Consider the following 21,021-nt stretch of genomic DNA (forward strand, 5'->3'; position numbering starts at 1 on the left):
ATACTAGCGCCTGAGTTTGCTGCTGACCCATGATCAGAGCCCTCGAGCGCCTGAAACAATGCACTCGAGGGCTCTTAGCACAAGTAGCACAAGTAGCACTCGTAACCACTCGCCTCCACCTACCCTCCCTCTCCTCCTTCCTGTACACATTAATTGATTTGCTTACTTTATTTTTTGTCTATTAGATTGTAAGCTCTTTGAGCAGGGACTGACTTTCTTCTATGTTTGTGCAGCGCTGCGTACGCCTTGTAGCGCTATAGAAATGCTAAATAGTAGTAGTAGCATGCAAATGCATGCTAAACAGGGCTTCTAGCGCAATTAGCTCCGAGCTGGCGTTAGACTTTGCGGATCATTGGGGAGGAATGGTGAGCCCTGTCCAGCATGCAGTTGCATGCTGGCAGGCCCCCGTTCCCCCCCAAAGCAAACGCGAACAGGGGGCCGGAGGTCCTCCGGTCCCCCCAACGATCCCACCCCCCCATGTTCAGGGATGGCTGGAGATCCGGTGGGTCTCCAGCCCCCCCCCCCCCCAGAAATCGTGAAGTGGCCGCCTCCGGCCAAACGCTCTTAACCCTCCCACCCAGCGATGGGAGGGGGGGGGGGGGCTGGAGGTCCAGTGGGTCTCCAGCCCCCCCCAAACCCCCAGAAATCTTTGAGTGCCCACCTCCGGCCAAAGGCTCTCCCACCCTCCCATCCATCGATGGGGGGGTTGGGGAGGGGGCTGGAGGTCTGGTGGACCTCCAGCCCACCCCAACTCCTCCCCCCCCAGCGTTCTCCTTTAAATACCTGGTGGTCCGTGGTGACAACCCCCCCTCCCAGCCCCCCTACCTTTCGTTGGAGGAGGGACGCAGGCTGCCTGCCTCCCTCCTCTTCCAGTCGACGCCGCAAAATGGCAGCACCCAGCCCCGCCCATTGCATCCTGGTCAGTCGATGGATGGGAGGGTGGGAGAGCCTTTGGCCGGAGGCGGCCACTCAACGATTTCTGGGGGTTTGGGGGGCTGGAGACCCACCAGACCGCCAGCCCCCCCCCCTCGCTGGGTGGGAGAGCGTTTGGCCGGAGGCGGCCACTTCACGATTTCTGGGGGTTTTGGGGGGGGGGGGGGGGGGGCTGGAGACCCACCGGATCTCCAGCCCTCCCTGAACATGGAGGGGGTGGGATTGTCGGGGGGACCGGAGGTCCACCGGACCTCCAGCCCCCCACCCCCCCCCACCCGTCGCTGGGTGGGACAGGGTTTGGCCACGACATTTTCTGTCCCAGTGCTATTTTTAGGGCGCTGTTTGGAACAGCGCGGGGCTTTTGATCATGAGGGCCTAATAGCAAAGTTGTAGTGCAGTGTCAGGCCTGTTCCAAGTGGCAAAGAGTCAGCTGTGGGATAGGCCTCAGGGGCTCTGCTGTCTGAGAAGCCCACTTGAAAACTGTGAGGTGTTAAAAAAATATATATATAAAAATAAGGGGGGGGGGGAGGGTTCCTACATTAAACTTTTGTATTACAGCAGTAGAGCTGTAGAAAAGCACAGAACACGTGTGTGATGTTATTTAAAGTTATGATTGTTCATGTTACTGTTTATAACAGAGAAGGAATATACATTATCATGATGTTCATAAGGATAGAGAGTTGTTTATGTGGTGCATACCTCTTTACATTTGGGTGCGCCATGGATGGTGTGCTCAACTATGTTAGTTTGTATGATGGGAAGGAGAGGGAGAGAGAAGAGGAAGGGATCAACATGTTTACATTTTTTAACCTATATGCACCCAATCAAGAGCAGGAGGACTTTTTTGATCACATCTGATCTACTGACAAAAAATATGGAGGGTACCTTATTGACAGGGGGACATTTTAATCTCACAATAAACCCCACCCTGGATAATACAGCCACAATCCTACTATATAAATGAAGAGTGACCGACGTTGTTAGAGGCAGGATGAAACAGCGGAATGTAGGAACAGTGTGCCCAGTAAGAAACGGCAGCTGTCAACAAACTACACCCTCCCTCCCCTTACGTTTCCCCGAAACACCTTGCTTCCAGACCAACTTACATAGAGGCCCTGTTTGACTTTGAAACAAGGGATTTTACTTCTCCCACACAATAAAGCCTCTCTCTACACTTTCAGAGCCATCTAATCCTGTCTATAACCCCCTGCCCCTTCTCCATTTCCATCCGGTCCAGACCTCTTGCTCCCAATTCCTCTGCCAGCTACTTCCTCTTCCTCCTACAGTGTCGTCTTCCTATCCTTTCCTAGGTCTGTCTGAGAGTGACCCGTGCGTGCGCGTAAAAAGTTTGGACAATCGTTCTGCGTTGCCAGAGAAGGCGGAGGGGGGGGCTGGTTGCGAGTGACGACATCGTTCAGAGATGAAAGGGGAAGCGTTGCAAGCCTTGCTCTGACTTTGCATCTGCTAAAGGTGAGACTATGATGCACAGCTCTCCTCCCCCCAGGTTGCAGTTGGCAAATGTGTGCAACCTGCTGCTTCCCTGTCACCGCTGTACGGGGCTGGCACTGGCTTCGTTTTTGTATATTTTTTTTCAGGTGCTTAGAGTGGAACACCTCCCCCTTCCCACTGGAGTTGAAGTTATTTGCCTTTTTTTCAAACTCTCTCTCCTCCCCCCCCCCCCCCCCCAAACACACAAACACACCAGTCACAGGGACTCCTAGCAGCTCTCTCTCTCTGTCACACACACTATCACTCTCTCTCTCTCCCTCTCTTAACAACTGGCTTTAAGGAGCGACTGACCCTCCACAGTCACAGGGACTCCTAGCAGCTCTCTCTCACACACACATATGCACACTCTCACTCTCTCTCTGAAATCACTCTCACACGCTCTCTCTTTTTTTCCTCTCTCTCTCTCACACACACAAAATATTAGAACAATAAGAAACAATGAAAGCTAAGCAACTGAAGGCAAGTAGGCAAGGCAACAGAACGCTGCGCTGGAGGACAGAATCGCGGGACATCGAGAGGAGGGCAGGACAAAGGAGAATCGATGGGATGGGAAGAGAGGAGAGAATCGTGGGACACGGATTGGAAGGCAGGGAAGAGAATCCCTGCACATGGAGGGGAGGGCAGCAGGGCAGAGAAAAATCGCTGGACATGGAGGAAGGCCAAGGGGAGGTCAGAATCGCAGGACACAGAGGGGATGGGAGGGGAGGAAAGACTCACTGGACATGGAGGGGAGGGCAGGGGAGAGAGGAAAAATCACTTAGACGAGAGCCTTCCTAGGGCCCGTTTCAAACAGGCTTGGTTCCACTAGTGATATATACAAAAACAGACAGGGCTAAACTACACTGTTTCATATGTCAAAGGATTTTATGGAATCTTTATAGAGATACACACTTGGGTGGAGTGGGACTATACCTACTATTCAGTTACACATGACACCTACTCAAGACTACATTTATAATTAGGAGATTCTAAAGTCTGTAAACAGAATCGAGCAGTGGAGATTAACTTTAGAATGTGGTCAGACCATGCTCCTATCCGAACCAGACCTGGAGGCTCAAGGCAATCAAACACCTGTGCAAGACACACTGCTGAGGAGTCCGAAGCACTATGGGGAGCAGCTGCGACCCCCTCCCGCAGGACAGCATCAGAAAAGAGGCACACCGCCAGCGCAACAGCTCATGCAGGAACACCATGGAGGGTGCAGGGAGAAGTACACCATGTTGAAAACGGTGCACAGCGAACAAAAGCAATATGCTACCTCAAACTGCGCCACTGGGAAGAGAGCGCAAGAGCGCACTGGAACTGCAGACAGCGATAAGCAGGTCTGCTACTGACACACCCAAAGACTGCCAAAATGAAGAGGCACAAAAACAGCAACCCCGACCAACCAGGAACACTGCAACTTTAAGCCTTCAGAAGAGCCTTGGTTGAAGGTTTGCTTTTCAAACCAGGAGGTTACAGAAACAAATAAAACAACTTGCCTCACAAGTGGAGAGCCTGTCACAGCTCACACTGCAAGCAGACAAATAAACATATTTGCCCAGGAGAAGAAAATACAAGTCTGTACCATGCCACATACAATGCCGCCAAGCCTGAAAGCCCCAGGCGATTGGGGACGACGACCCAGTACCAGGTATCACCCTAGTTGGCAGATAAGGGACCCAGTCACCTTAAATGAACCCAAGTCCGGGTTACCAGGACACCCCTTGCTCAACTGTCACCCAGCTGAGCTGGGACAGGATCTATCCAGCAGACACCCAGAGGAACTGTACATCCGCCCACCAGCTGCTAGGACACAGAAAAAATACTGAGCATTCCAGGCTGCATGATACCCTTAAGGGGTGAAGTACTTGGAACTATTTTCTCTGTCTCCTTCCGCTGGTGGATGGACATAACCCATTATTCTGGACTGGTCTGGTACTGATGACAAGGAATGACCAAGATGACACTGTGCAACAACACTGATGTGGAACTCCTGCATATAATGTTCTGTAAAGCTTCCGACTAGCTCCAGTATATGACTTCACCACTTGCGAGGGACTGGTATCCCACTGTTAGAGATAAATTTCATTTTCTGCTCTGAAGTACACAGGATTCATCCTTCTTTCCTGTTTGTGACTTCATAGGGTGCAGGCTTCCTTTCCTTTGCTTCAGGGTAAATATATTGAGTACCCTTCCTTCAGACTACTCCATAGTGCAACAACTCCTTGTTTTAACATAAATGAGCCCCCAATCTTCAGCTATACTGAAAATAGGAATCTGGTGGAACTTATTCCCCATTTTAAGAGTACCCCAAGGGTTAGAATCCCAAAACAGCTTTTGCAAGGGAAAGGGAAATGGGACTTGATATACCGCCTTTCTGTGGCCTCTGCAATTACATTCAAAGTAGTTTACACACTATATACAGGTACTTATTTGTACCTGGGGCAATGAAGGGTTAAGTGACTTGCTCAGAGTCACAAGGAGCTGCAGTGGGAATCAAACCCAGTTCCCCAGGATCAAAGGCCACTGTACTAACCACTAGGCTACTCCAGGGCAATGACAACTACTACTACTACTTATTTCTATAGCGCTACTAGATAGACAACAAACCCAAGGATAACGGAAGTCCTCCCTCTATTATCACTCACCTTTAGCCCCATGCGTTTGCGATAGTCATGTTCTGGCTCAGCTGCCCACCTTAGGAATGTGCACACATCCTTGGCAACTTGGGACATGGTGGCCGGGGTACCTGAAGTTGAGAGGGGGGGGGGGGGGGGGGGGGGGAAACGACACAAAATATGATGACATGTAAAAATCTCCAGACTCATCCAAATTCATCCCTACCAGTACATACAGAAATTATTTCATCCTTCAAGAAAAACAAATTAGTTACAAAAAAGTGATGTAGCTAAAAACAGACTAAACTGTGAAAAAGCTGATTAGAAATGAGACAAAAAGACAGCATTGTTCTGGGCCATGGCCATTAATGACATATGCATCCTGCTTATCAGGCAACTCCAAAAGAGGGGACATCCGCAGGAGCGGAGGACCATATGTCACTACTTGGAGGGAAGCACCAAATGAAAGGAGTAGTGAAGGTAGCAGGGCTCTTCCACAGAGGACAAGGAGACAAAAGATTTGAATATCAAAGTCTTTATTCTTCAAAAACTGTTAATTCTTCAAAAACTCAACACAGTACTGTGTTTCGGCAAATTGCCTGCGTCAGGGGTCTTAATATTAAATCACTGGTAAAATTTTAAGGGTCAGGATAATCGTCTCTGAAAATCCTCCTCCGATATTACAAGATGAAATAGAAAAAAGGATCCTTATCATTAGTCAGCTGAACTATAACATCCTTTCTGTGAACAGGATTCAAAGCTGACTGCAACTCAATATGAACTCGAACATTTACTCTCCTCTCAGTCCTTGCTCTTCACCTGCACCGGTACTGCCAAAAGAAGGCCATAACCTCCCCTCCTCCACACATGAGGCAGCACCAACAAGAGTCACATTAACTTACCATCATCAAATTCCACAATCTCATTGTAAATGGGTGGGGCCATTGCCACAGCCTGCCCAGGAAAGTAGGGGTTATAGTACAGTCCCTCCCTGAGGCTCACCCCTGCAGGAGGGTCGCAATAGCCAGTAAGAAGGGAGAACACGTAATCCTCACCACCATGCCTAGAGGGAAAGAAAGGCACAATAAGAAAAATACTGATCACAAATGCTTACTAGGAAAAGCAGGGAAAAGGCTGTCATTCTACTTGACTCTGGTGCTGATATAATAAACTGCTTTAGCATGGAGGTGTACTTTCAGTTTTCCTGTACTAATCTTACTCCCAGTGTACTAACATAGGAAAAATAAAAGGACAGCACAAAGGGTATGCAAAAGGCTGAATCCATAATGGCTCCCAATGTAAAAACCTGCGTCAAATTCTGGTGCATTTGTTTGACTCTTTAGTGCAAAATCTTTACTCTGGCTTGGGGCCAGAGGAGATATGCAGTGCGGGAACAAAGGGCATCCAAAGTAAAGTGCGGCATCTCACCACAGATACTCCTGAGACCCCTGACCACAGGGAGGTTCTGGACCAGACAGCCTCAGATGCTGGGGCACTCCACCCCCCTGGACCAATAACTTGGAGCAGGGACTGTCCTTTGTTAAACTGTACAGCGCTGCGTAACCCTAGTAACGCTCTAGAAATGTTAAGTAGTAGTAGTAGTAATACGTGGCCCAGAGAGGCATCCAGTGGTATCCTGCCGCCTGACTCCTAGTGGTGCACTGGAACATACCACTATGAATCAGTCTGTCAAACAGAGGGAAGAGTTCCCTTATTGGTACATTAACCTCTGGTGGTGCATCTTAACATACTGCTAGGGGTCAGGCATCATTTTCCAGGATGGTGGTGAGGAACAGGATGCCACTGGATGCATCCCCAGCTCAGATAAATATTACTGGTACATAGGGTACAAAGCTCTCTGGTCAAGTATTCCCTGTGCCAGGTGCAGGACAGGGAGTCCAGAGCCCAGGGAGCTACCAGGGTTTTTTCCCCTCTTTTTAAAAATAATATATAAATAAAACAACCCCCTCCTCCACGTGTTCCTCAAACCGCACCCCCACACCAGGCTATGCAATAAGAAATTAATGTCCATAAGCAAACTCGATGAGCAATGAGTAAGAAAGGGTTCCTATATGCGCTCTCATATGGGAACTTTATCTTATGCTGTGCTGTGAGCTTTTCCACATCAGCTATAAACCAAAGTTTGTAATCCATTTAAAGGCAGGCGGAACAATCTCCGATTTCTACTACCAGGGATTTTTTTAATCAGCCTTTTTTGTGTGTGTGTGTGTGTGTGTGTGTGTCAGACTGTAAGCCAATCCCTGCACATGCACCAACAGGAAGATAAAGAAAAGTGCCCCATGCAGGAATCAAGGTAGATTACTGTGGCAGTGTGTATTTTTTATGTGAGTGCACACTTTTTAATACCACATAATCTGCATTCCATTATTTTGCTGTACTGGGAATAAAAGTATTCTGCAGTGCATAACTCAGAAAACTGTACACTGAAGATCTGCTGCATAGCAAAAGTACCACCAAAGCAACTAGGCCATACTGCACCTAACCCATAAAATCGCCAATTAGCAGGAAGATGCTATGACCTGTAAGTGTACAGAGCATAAAAATCAATTGTTAAATTACACTAAGTGACTAGAGAAAAATATTGCCAGCCAGGAGACCTGCAAATGACCTGGACTCTACAAGACTGGAGATCACAATGCCACTGTCACTTGAATAAGTCCTACCTCATCTCTCCTCTAAGTTTTACAAGCCTGAGGCACAGGGATACCAGAGTCAGAACAGCAGTGCCAGCCCATCACCTTTTGGGAAGGCATATGGAAAATTCTCACCTGATAGTTTTCTTTTCTTTAGTCCTACCAGACCAGTTCAGAAGTATTGGGTTGTGTCTGTCGATAAACGGATGGAGACAGAGAAAGAAAGTAGCTCTTTATGACTCACCCCTTAAGGATATTGTGTAGCCATAGAATGTTCAGTATTTCAAATATTCAAGCAATGGTACTCTTGATTATAAACACCAAACAACATTAAACAGTTGAGACGAAGTGACCAAAACAGACGGCATATCCTCTACTAAAATACAGTTCTTCACTGAATCAGTAGTCATGTGAGACATAACAGACTGAAGAGGCCTGCAAACTGAGAATGACACCTGTCAACAAAAAGAGACAAAGAAATTTAATCAGGGCAGATTTCTGGACTGGTCTGGTGGGACAAAAGGAAAGAAAATAATCAAGATATTTTTCCTTCCTTAGCATCCATACCAGACCAGTACAGAACTACTGGGATGTAGCAAAGCAGTCCAGCAAGGGTGAGACTAGAAGAATAAAAGATTAATCTTTTCGAAAGAGAATGTAAGAGTACTAGGAATACCTAGTATCAAGAGAACACTATTGCAACACAGGAAAGTAAAAAGGTTCCAGCTGAAGAACACAGTGTACAGCATGGGAAAAAGAAACACAGCAAACAAACTGGATTGTAAGAGATCTTGAAGGAGGAAGAACTCACTACTCAATCAGGGAGAAACAAGTAGGATACACAACAAAGTGAGGCATCCAATTCTTAAGAAAGGTCACATGAGTGGTAATGCTACTAAGGAATAGAGCTACAAGTACGTAAGTATAGCCATACTGGGACAGACCAAAGGTCTATGAAGCCCAGCATCCTGTTTCCAACAGTGGCCAATCCAGGTCACAAGTACCTGGCAAGATTCCAAAAAAAGTACAATACATTTTATGCTGCTTATCCTAGAAATAAGCACTCGATTTCCCACAAGTTCATTTTAATAATGGTCTATGGACTTTTCCTTTAAGAAGCCAGCCAAACCTTTTTTTTAAACTCTGCTAAGCTAACTGCTATTACTAAATTCTCTGGTAATGAATTCCAGAGTTTAATTACACGTTGAGTGACAAAAAGTTTTCTCCTATTCATTTTACATTTACTACTTTGTAGCTTCAGTGCATGCCCTCTAGTCCTAGTACTTTTGGAAAAGAGTAAACAAGCGATTCATGTCTACCCGTTCCACTCCACTCACCATTTTATAGACCTCTATCTCCCCTCAGCCGTCTTTTCTCCAAGCTGAAGAGTCCTAGCCGCTTTAGCCTTTCATCATAGGGAAGTCATCCCATCCCCTTTATCATTTTCGTCATCCTTCTCTGTATCTTTTCTAATTCCACTATATCTTTTTTGAGATGCAGTGACCAGAATTGAACACAATATTCGAGGTGCAGTCGTACCATGGAGCGATACAAAGGCATTATAACATCCTCATTTTTGTTTTCTATTCCTTTCTTAATAGTACCTACATACATAGTAACATAGTATGGTCCATCCAGGCTGCCCAACAAGATAAACTCATTTTACATGGTATGTGATACTTTGAAAGCATACTTCAGTTTGATTTGTCCTTGCCATTCTCAGGGCACATACTGTAGAAGTCTGCCCAGTACTGTTCTTGTACTAAGTTCTGAAGCTAACATTGAAGCCCTTTAAAATTCACTCTCCAACCCATCCCTATCTATTCAGTCACGATCAGGGCGTAGACCACAGAAGTCTGCCCAGCTCCCGTTTTGTTTCCCAATTACTGGCGTCACCACCCAAGGTAAAATTATGTATAATCATACCTGATAATTTTCTTTCCATTAATCATAGCTGATCAATCCATAGACTTGTGGGTTGTGTCCATCTACCAGCAGGTGGAGATAGAGAGCAAACTTTTGCCTCCCTATATGTGGTCATGTGCTGCCGGAAACTCCTCAGTATGTCGATATCAAAGCTCCATCCGCAGGACTCAGCACTTAGAGAATTACACCCACGAAGGGACACTCTGCCCAGCTCACCACCGCCGAAACGGGGGAGGGGAATTAACCCAGCTCATCCCCACACAAGTGGGGGAGGGGAATCCGTCCAGCTCATCCCCGCGGAGCGGGGGAGGGACACCACACCCGCCGATGCGGGGGGATCTGGCTTATCCTGCAACCGCAACCGCGGGAGGAGCTGACTGACCCTAACACCGCCGAAGCGGGAGGGGTACAAAGCTGCCCTACAGCCGCACGAAGCGGGAGGGAGTGCCGGCAGAATTTATGTCTCAATCCAGCCCCGTAAAACGGAGGGGAGAGGAATGCAGCAGCTCACTGTAACACAAACTCGTCTCAACTCTTGAAGAATCCAAGTGAAAGAAGAACTTGAACACGAAGTCCTCCTGAAGTAACTGAAGGCTAAACTTGAACCTAAAATTCAACCAGAATATAAACAGTACAGATATCTGGGAGGGGCTATGGATTGATCAGCTATGATTAATGGAAAGAAAATTATCAGGTATGATTATACATAATTTTACCTTCCATATCATCAAGCTGATCAATCCATAGACTGGTGGGATGTACCGAAGCAGTACTCACCCAGGGCGGGACATAGAAATCCCTGACCTCAACACTGAAGCTCCAAACCGGGCCTCCGCCCGTGCAGCCACAGTCAAACGGTAATGCTTGGAGAATGTATGAGCCGAAGCCCACGTTGCCGCCTTGCATATCTCTTCCAAGGAGACGGATCCAGCCTCTGCCATCGAGGCCGCCTGAGCTCTCGTGGAGTGAGCCTTCAGCTGGATAGGCGGCACCTTCCCCGCGGCCACATAAGCCGCTGCAATGGCTTCCTTGACCCATCTTGCCACTGTAGGCTTAGCAGCCTGCAGACCCTTACGAGGACCTGCAAACAGGACAAACAGATGATCCGATTTCCGGAAATCATTGGTCACTTCCAAGTATCTGATGATGACTCGTCTCACATCCAGATATTCAAGAGCGGAGTACTCCTCTGGGTAGTCCTCCCTACGAAAGGAAGGGAGACAGAGCTGCTGATTCACATAGAAGCGAGAACCAATCTTGGGCAGGAAGGCAGGCACTGTGCGAATAGTCACTCCTGCCTCAGTGAACTGCAGAAAAGGCTCTCGACATGAGAGCGCCTGGAGCTCGGAAACTCTTCTGGCTGAAGTGATAGCCACCAAAAAGACTGCTTTCAACGTCAGGTCTTTCAGAGATGCCCTCGACAAGGGTTCCAAAGGCGGCTTCTGCAATGCTCTTAGCACCAGGTTGAGATTCCACGCAGGCACCACTGAGTGCAGAGGAGGGCGCAGGTGATTAACTCCCTTGAGAAAGCGCACCACATCTGGCTGCGAAGCCAGGGAAGCACCCTTCAGGCGGCCCCTGAAGCAAGCCAGAGCCGCTACCTGGACTTTAAGGGAACTGAGCGACAGGCCTTTCTCCAGACCTTCTTGCAGGAACGCCAACACTGAAGAAATTGGAGCAGTGAAGGGAGAAAGTGAGCCTGCTTCACACCATGCTGCAAAGATACGCCAAACCCTGGCGTAAGCAGTAGAAGTAGAGCGCTTCCTCGCTCTCAGCATAGTGGCGATGACCTTGTCTGAGAAGCCCTTCTTCCTCAGACGCTGCCGCTCAATAGCCAGGCCGTAAGACCAAAGGGAGAGGGATCCTCCATCACCACGGGACCCTGATGTAACAGGCCCTGCTCCACTGACAGCCGCAGAGGATCGTCGACTGAGAGCCTGAACAAGTCCGCATACCAGGGACGTCTGGGCCAATCCGGACCCACCAGGATTACCCTGCCGGGATGCTTTGCCACCCGGTCTAGCACCCTGCCCAACATGGGCCAGGGCGGGAACACATAGAGGAGCTCTTGTGTCGGCCACTGTTGGAGAAGAGCATCTACTCCCAGGGATCGAGGGTCCCGTCCTCTGCTGAAAAAGCGCGGCACTTGGCCATTAGCCGATGACGCCATCAGATCTAGGCTCGGCTGGCCCCAGCGCTTCGTGATGTCCAAGAACGCCTGAGCAGATAGTTGCCACTCTCCGGGCTCCAAGGTATGGCGACTGAGAAAGTCCGCCTTGACATTCATGACTCCGGCAATGTGGGCCGCTGAAAGCTGCTCCAGGTTCGCTTCCGCCCACTGGCAAAGACTCATAGCCTCCTGGCTAGAGGGGCGCTCTTGGTACCTCCCTGGCGGTTGATATAGGCCACAGCCGTGGCATTGTCCGACAGGACCCGTACAGGCTTCAACACCAGTACCGGGATGAACTCCAATAACACCAACCGAATGGCTCTGAGTTCCAGGAGGTTGATAGACCACTTGCCTCTGCAGGAGACTAGAGCCCCTGCGCTGTCCTTCCCAAGCAGTGGGCTCCCCAGCCCATCAAAGAGGCGTCTGTCGTGACGACAATCCACTCCGGGGTCACCAGAGGCAATCCTGCAGACAACTTGTCTGTCTGCGTCCACCAGCTCAGCGCCTTGCGCACTGCTGGGTCCACAGGAAGGCGCACAGCATAATCCTCCGACATCGGAGTCCAGCGCAGCAGCAGAGATAGCTGTAGTGGTCTCATATGAGCCCTGGCCCAGGGCACTACTTCCATCGTGGCCGTCATAGAGCCCAACAGCTGCACGTAGTCCCAAGCCCGAATAGGAGAGGCTACTAGGAACTAGTCCACCTGAGCCTGAAGCTTGACAATCCGATTGTCTGGCAGGAACACTCTGCCCACTTGGGTGTCGAATCGAACTCCGAGATACACCAGGGACTGAGTCGGGCGCAGCTGGCTCTTCTTCCAGTTGATGATCCATCCCAGGGAGCTCAAAAGAGCAACTACCCGGTCCATAGCTTTGCCGCACTCTGCATAAGAGGGGGCTCGGATCAACCAGTCGTCCAGATAAGGATGGACTTGTACTCCTTCCTTTAGCAGGAAGGCCGCTATGACCCCCATTACTTTGGAAAAGGTCCGCGGAGCAGTAGCCAACCCGAAAGGGAGGGCTCTGAACTGGAAGTGTCGTCTCAGGACTGTAAAACGCAGAAAGCGTTGGAGAGGAGGCCAGATGGGAATATGCAGGTACGCTTCCTTGATGACCAAGGAAGCCAAGAACTCTCCTGCCTTCACTGCCGCTATAACAGAGCGGAGAGTCTCCATGCGAAAGTGCCTCACTTTCCAGGCCCGATTGACCCCTTTGAGGTCGAGGATAGGCCGGACAGAACCTCCTTTCTTTGGAACCACAAAGTAAATGGAGTAACGTCCCTTGCCAATCTGATTTTTTGGCACCGGAACGACCGCACCCAGGCGGATCAGGTTGTCCAAGGTCTGCTGCACTACCACAGCTTGACCGGAGACTTGCAGGGAGAGAGTACAAACCCGTCTCTTAAGGGTTGGCAGAACTCTAGCTTGTAGCCGTCTCTGATGACTTCCAGCACCCACGCGTCTGAAGTTATAGTGGTCCACTCGCCCAGAAACGAGGACAGCCGTCCTCCAATCTGCACTGGGGCGTGGACCAAGGCCCCGTCATTGGGTACGAGATCCTGGGGGAGGACCAGAGGGAGCACCTCCGGGACGGCGGTCTCTGCGAAAGGAATGCTGCTTGGGGGAGAAATTCCTCTTGAAGGAAGAGGGGGCAGAGGAACCCGACTTGCCCGGGCGGTACCGATGGGCTTCCTGCAACCGTCCTCTGGAGGTATCGGGACGAGTACTAACCCGAGCCCTGACCTCTGGTAATTTCTTGCCCTTAGACGTGCCGAGATCGGTCACGATTTTGTCCAGCTCGACCCCAAAGAGCAGCTTGCCTTTAAAAGGCAATCTAGCCAGGCGGGATTTAGAGGCGTGGTCAGCAGACCAATGTTTCAGCCAAAGCCACCGCCGCGCAGAGACTGTCTGAGCCATGCCTATAGCTGAGGCTCTCCAGACATCATACAGCAAGTCTGCCAAATAGGCTAAGCCCGATTCCAGGGCCGGCCAATCAGCCCTCAAGGAATGATCCGAGGGGGAAGCCCGCTGCACCATAGTCCGGCACGCCCTGGCCACATAGGAGCCGCAAACTGAGGCCTGCAAACTTAAAGCAGCTGCCTCAAAGGACGACCTTAAGGCCGCCTCCAATCTTCTGTCTTGGGCGTCCTTTAGGGCCGTGCCACCTTCCACCGGCAACGCCGTTTTCTTAGTCACCGCAGTGATTAAAGAATCCACGGTAGGCCACAGATAGGCCTCACGTTCACTCACAGCCAAAGGATAGAGGCGGGACATAGCCCTAGCCACTTTAAGGCTCGTTTCCGGGACATCCCATTGAGCCGCAATTAAGGTGTGCATGGCATCATGCACGTGGAAGGTTCTAGGCGGGCGCTTCGTCCCCAGCATAATGGCAGAGCCAACAGGGGCTGAGGGAGAGACGTCCTCCGGAGAGGAAATCTTCAAAGTGTCCATGGCCTGTAACAACAGGTTGGGCAAATCCTCTGGGCTAAAAAGCCGCGCTGCAGAGGGGCCATCCGCTCCATCCGAGCGGGGATCTATCTCCTCCAAGGAATCCGCAAAGGATCGTTGGGAGACCTCAGACACGCTGCCCTCATCTACATTGGAGGAGACAAAAGTCCTCCAAGGCCTGGAAATCAACCCGAGGGCGTTTACCTCTGGGAACCTCAACCTCTTTATCAGAAGAGGGAGCAGGGGCAGCGTTTTGCATGAGGAAAGCCTGATGCAGCAGCAAAACAAACTCGGGGGAGAAACCCCCCAGACTGTGCACTTCCGCAGCCTGGGCAACAGCCCTAGACGCACTCTCAACCGGCGCTCGCAATAGCGGGGGAGAGACATGCTGCGCATCCAAAATGGCGTCCGGCGCGAAACTCCGTGAAGGAGCCGCGCGGGAAGAACGGCGCTTAACTTTAGCCGCTTTGTGCCGTCGCCCAAATTAAGGGCGTTCATGGCATTAATGTCTCCAACCTCAAGGGCGGCCCCGAAGAAGCCGTCCGAGCCGCGTGGCCGGCCAAGATGGCGGAGGCGAGGAGCGGGGGATGGGCGTTTATGGCGGGAAAAAACCGCCACGCCGGAGGAACGACCGGGACATTCATCGGTCACTAAACTATCACCCATCAAGGGCGAATCAGGTTGTAAAACCCCCGCATCCCCTCTAGAAGCGCTCCAGCGATCCGGGGAGCGACCCTTTGCGCCCTCGCCCTCCGACGCCATTGCCACGAGGAGAAGAATCGGGGAACCCCCTGCCCGCTATAAAAAGGTAAAATTACCTGCTTGCCGCTCCGAGCTGTAACGAACTGGTGTCCCAGTGAGTAGCTGCAATGAACGTTTAAAGAAACGTCGAATTAAACGCCTTTAAAGACGTTTAAAATTTTTTTTTTTTTTTTTTTTAAACGGAGCCAGCGGGAGGGGGGAGAAAAGGAGGGACCTGGCACCACCAGGTTTGCACTTGCTCAAAAGAGCCCTCAACCCCAGGCCTCAACAAAACCTAAGGATTAGGCTTGGAGGCCTAGCCAGAGCTGCTGCTGTGTGTGACCACCACCTGCTGAGATAGAGAACATACTGGGGAGTTTCCGGCAGCACATGACCACATATAGGGAGGCAAAAGTTTGCTCTCTATCTCCACCTGCTGGTAGATGGACACAACCCACCAGTCTATGGATTGATCAGCTTGATGATATGGAATCTCTACTAAGATTCCGTGGAACCATTCCTTCTAAACAGGATTCCTTTCTGTTTATCCCACGCATGTTTGAATTCCATTACCGTTTTCATCTCCATCATCTCCTGCGGGAGGGCATTCCACATATCCACCACCCTCTCCGTGAAAAAATACTTCCTGACATTAGTCCTGAGTCTGGCCCCCTTCAACCTCAATTCATGTCCTCTAGTTCTACATTCTATTTGCTTTCTTAGCCGCCGCCATACGCTGAGCAGAGGGTTTCAACATATCATCAATGATGACACTTAGATCCCTTTCCTGGTCAGTGAATCCTAATGTGGAACTTGCATTACCTCTTTCCCACATGCATCACTTTGCACTTGCTCACATTAAACATCATCTGCCATTTAGATGCCCAGACTCCCAGCCTTGTAAGGTCCTCTTGTAATTTTTCACAATCCTCATGCGATTTAACAACTTTGAATGACTTTGTGTCATCAGCAAATGTAATTTCCTCACTAGTTACTCCCATTTCTAAAACATTTATAAATATGTTACAAAGCAATCCAAGCTATACCACCCAGCAGAACTGAGCAGCTTGAGTAATACAGATACCTGATGTAACAATAAAACATGAATAGTTTATGCAAAATTGCCTTGCCAGCTGCTCTACAGGAAAACTGCAGAGAAGTATTATTGGAAATGTAAGGCTCTGTCTAGCAGTAATCCTCAAACAAGAAGGAAAAATGGAGAAGGCAACAAAACCAAGACTGCCACCCACAGCTGATGTCTGTGTGTTTGCCTGGACACAAGCTAAAACTAGTCAAAACATCTAATGAATGAAACAAGATTTAAGTACCTCCAGATTCATCAAATAGCTGAGGAAACACACTGAAAAGTACTTGGCAGTCAAGCTACACATTTGATCAGTGTAGCTGTGGCACACAGATGACCAGAGCAGGAGTACTGAACAGTTGGCTAGTACAACCAAGGAAACTGGGCAGTCAGAGCTGCTGAGTTCTACAGGCAAACACCACAAATGAGGCCGGCGCAGATGTATCCTGTAGCAGGCCAGAACAGGTATGTTAAACTGCCAGATACTGGAACTGTAGCATACAGACCAATGCCGCAACTGAGCTATACCGCTGGCAGGTTTTGCCAAGCTACATAGTTTGCTATGAAAGGCATGACATACTGATGGCTGGCAGAAGTGTTACAGGTGGATACCACAGTTGTGACATACAGCTGGGAACTGCAGACACCATGCCATAGAGCTGACGCCTTTGCAGCTGTACCAGAGGCGGTTGTTGCAGAAGTTGAGACATAAGCTGAGTATTAGTGCAACTGTTGCCGCTGAAACCCACAGCAGGCTACTGTTATAGCTATATGCCCTACAACTGATTAGCGATGTAATTGCGCTGTAAAGGAGTCTACTGCTGTAACTATGTTAAAGTACTGGCTGCCGCTAAAGGTGCCAGTGTGTCCCACTGACCCAGCTGTGCAATACGCATAGAACTAATTGGTGCTGTAGCTACCTTGTAGTCAAAATGAAATGTTAGGCATTTAAGGAGCCTCTGTAATCAGACTGCTGGGAGTTACTGTAGTCATAAGTATTGCCATACTGGGACAGACCAAAGGTCCATCAGGTCCAGCATCCTGTTTCCAACAGTGGCCAATCCAGGTCACAAATACCTGGCAAGATTCCAAAAAAGTACAAAGCATTTTATACTGCTTATATCCCAGAAATAGTGGATTTTCTCCAAGTCCAATTTAATAATGGTCTAAGCACATTTCCTTTAGGAAGCCGTCCAAACCTTTTTAAAACTCTGCTAAGCTAACCGCCTTTACCACATTCTCTGGCAACAAATTCCAGAGTTTACATTGAGTGAAGAAAAAGTTTCTACGATTCGTTTTAAATTTACTACTTTGTAGCTTCATCGCATGCCCCTTAGTCCTAGTATTTTTGGAAAGCGTGAACAGATGCCTCACATCTACCCGTTCAACTCCACTCATTATTTTATAGATCTCTATCATATCTCCCCTCAGCCGCCTTTTCTCCAAGCTGAAGAACCCTAGCCGCTTTAGCCTTTCCTCATAGGGAAGTCGTCCCATCTCCTTTATCATTTTCGTCGCCCTTCTCTGCACCTTTTCTAATTTCACTATATCATGCCATAGAGCTGCCTGCTGTTGCAGCTGTGTTAAACAATTGACTGGTACTACATCTGAACAATGGAGGTCGCTTTTGCCAAAGCAATGTCATACAGCTGACTGTTGCTAATGAATCTGTATAATGCAGTTGCTGTTACTGTAATGCTACATGGGGCAGGGTGCTGCTAAAGCTGTGCCATGCAGGCGGCTGATGCTGCTGCACTTGTGCTAAGCTTGTGTTTACTGTTAAAGCTATAATATACAGCAGACTGTTGCTGAAGTAGTGCCATGCAGCTAGCCACTGGTGAAGCTGCACCGTGGAGCCAGCTGCTGCTGAAACAGTACACAAGAGAAAAACAGGAGACTGTTGTAGGTAGAGCTTATAAAGAGAAATCTACAGTTTAACTACAGAAGCAGGAACGTACGTGCTCCATTCAGCTGGCTGCTTGAGCTATCATTGTGTTATACAGTTAATTATCTTCTGCTAATTATTGAATTAAGCTGACAGCTGAACACTACAAGAAAGTTCCAGAGTTGTGCGGTTCCACAACATACACAAATTCAGGAGACTTACTGAATTATTCTTATTTCCCCCACACCCCCAACCTTGCTTGAGGAGTACATAAACTGTGGAAAGTAAAACACATCACTTCCTGCTCAGCCAATCCTGATTTGTACGGAAACACAGGGGAGGCCCTTAAAAGAAGAGACACGTGCAATGAAGAGCTTGAGGAAATCCTAATTTTAAAACACTGCTGACTGCTCATTTCCAAACACAATTGTGTTGTTTAGTGCCTGGTACAAGTTTACTACATTGTTCTCAGCTGTACATGACTGACATCTGCAGCATGGAAAAACAGGTGCACACAGATTCAAACATCTTATGGCCCAAATGACAAAGCAAAACTAACTTCAAATGCACACTGAAAAAGAGCTAACTTCAACACGGTAATGTCATTTAAACATAATGAAAGTCTGAAAGATGCAGTAGAAATGTGCATTGCTTAAAAAAACTTGCTTAATACTGCCTACACATGACTGCAACAGAATGTGCAGCTTCTTGCCATCTGCCTAGACAACATACTTCATGTAACTGAGAAAAGAAAGCCTCACCATCCAATAAACTGAAACACTAGCTTCACTGAAGGAAAAAAAAGCTAAATTGCAAACATACTCTTGAGCTTGCTATAAAAAGCAAACCAATCAAGACAAAAAAAAAAAACCCACTATGAAATTTATGCTGCCTTTTGGTGAAAGTATCAAGCCTCTGGCAAACAGCTGACCCCATAAAGGAGACATTTCTAAAATGCAAAATTAGGTGTGCTGGAAAGTTATTCTTTTTGCTAGTACAGCAAAAAGAATAACTAGTTCTGACAAGGAAGAAAGGAGCAGGTGACAAAAGTAGCAGAGATGCAAATTTATCTCACACAAAAGGCACTAACTTTTACTTAAAAACAAGGGGGGGGGGGGCACTCAGAACCATCAAATGTCACCCAGCTCCAGATACATCTCTAGGCTTAATTCAGAAAGGGAGCTAATTCTGTTCAGCAATAAACCACCTGCTCTACTGCCACCCAGATATCAGCTGGGACAGGAGCTGAATGAGAGCATCAAGGCGGAGCTGCATGGCCTATCAACTATCCGCTTGGAAACAGAGAAAAATGTAGGCAGATAAAGATCATATGTCCTATCCATTCTGCAATCCATTCAACCTATCATTCCCTTAGAGATCCTATGTACTTGCCCCAAGCTCTTCTGAATTCAGATACAGTTTTCGTCTCCACCACTTCCACTGTAAGGTCGTTCCACAAACTCACCACACTTTCCACAAAGAAGCAGTTCCTCGGGTTACTTCTGAGTCTAACACTTTTCACCTTAATTATATATGCTACCTCGTTAGAGAGCTTCCTTTCAACTGAAAGAGACTAGGCTCCTGTGCATTTATGCCGCGTAGGTATTTAACTGTCTCTATCATATCTTCCTTCTCCTCCCTTTCTTTCAAAGTATACACTTTGAGATCTTTAAGTCTGTCCCCATAAGCTTTATGACGAAGAACACTGACCATTTTAGTAGCCGTCCTCTGGACCGACTCCATCCTGTTTATATCTTTTTGAAGGTGAGATCTCCAGAATTGTACACAATTCTTATACGGGACAGAGGAAGACACTGAACATTCTATGGCTGCACAATACCCTTAAGAGGCAAGTCACAAAGAATTACTTTCTCTCTGTCCCAATCCACTGGTTGGCAGACATAACCCAATAGTTCTGGACTGGTCTGGTAGGGATGCTAAGGGAAAAAAAAAAACTTCACTTGGAGCTAAAAATTGGAGACTGAAGGGAAGAATGACATGGTTGTTGAAAATCAGGTGGGAGAAAGGGGCCATGACAGATTGTAGATAAGCGAAAGACAGGAAGTTCCCAGCACCGATTTACATAGTCACAAACAACCATCCAGTTACTCCTCAGACTGGCCAGATCAGTGCAGTAGGCTGATAGTGGAGTACTGCCTAAAAAGGAGGCTGAAGTTTGGATACATGAAAGGCAATTGTGTGTGTGCCCGGTACAGTTATAAACACAGCAAAAAGTGCCACTTATGCACATAAGCATCCTAAGTACTATTCTATAAGGGAATGCGTAAGTGGCACAGCATAGAAACAGAGAAAAATGAAGGGAGATAAAGACCATATGGCCTATCCAGTGTACCCATCCATGCCATCTAGCCCCCTATCATTCTCTTACAGATCCTATGTACTTGTCCCAAGCTTCCTTAAATTCAGATAGTTTTCATCTCCACCACCTCTACTAGGAGACTGTTCCACAAATTCACCACCCTTTCCATGAAGTATTTTCTCAGATAATTTCTGAGTCTATCCCCTTTCACCTTCATCCTATACCCTCTCACTCCAGAGCTTCCTTCAATTGAAATACTTGCCTCCTGTACATTTATGCCATACACATATTTAAACTTCTCTATCATATCTCCTCTGTCCTGCCTTTCTTCCAAAGTGTACATATTGGGATCTTTAAGTCTGTCCCCATATGCTTTATGACGAAGACCACTGACCATTTTATTAGCTGCCCTAGGGACTAACTCCATCCTATTTATATCTATTTGAAGTTACGATCCCAAACTTGTACACAATATTCTAAATGAGATTTCACGAGAGACTTAAGCAGGGAATCACCATGTCCTTTTTCCTAATGGCCATTCCTCTCCCTATGAAGCATCCTTCTAGATTTTGCTGTCACCTTTTCTACCTGTTTGGCCACCTTAAAATCATCACAACCAAGTCCCACTCCTCTTTCATACACAAGGTTCTGCACCCCCCCCCCCCCCCAGGTTTTCTGCAGCCCAAATGCATGACCCTGCATTTTTTAGCATTAAATCTAAGCTGCCAAATTCTGAACTATTCCTCAAACTTC

The 21,021-nt window shown here is 48.1% G+C and overlaps 1 protein-coding gene across 1 annotated transcript in view; it reads right to left on the minus strand.

Moving 5' to 3' along the window:
- The window catches only part of LOC115481057 (cytochrome c1, heme protein, mitochondrial), a 56,631-nt gene that overhangs the window by 1,816 nt on the left and 33,794 nt on the right, over positions 1-21,021 (minus strand). Inside the window, exons 5-6 of the mRNA XM_030220058.1 lie at positions 5,945-6,105; positions 5,073-5,173 (exon numbers count right to left, since the gene is read on the minus strand). Coding sequence (XP_030075918.1) covers positions 5,073-5,173; positions 5,945-6,105 — 262 coding nt within the window. The remainder of the gene's footprint in view (positions 1-5,072; positions 5,174-5,944; positions 6,106-21,021) is intronic.

Source organism: Microcaecilia unicolor, chromosome 1 (assembly GCF_901765095.1).
Source record: "Microcaecilia unicolor chromosome 1, aMicUni1.1, whole genome shotgun sequence".
Lineage (NCBI taxonomy): Eukaryota > Metazoa > Chordata > Amphibia > Gymnophiona > Siphonopidae > Microcaecilia > Microcaecilia unicolor.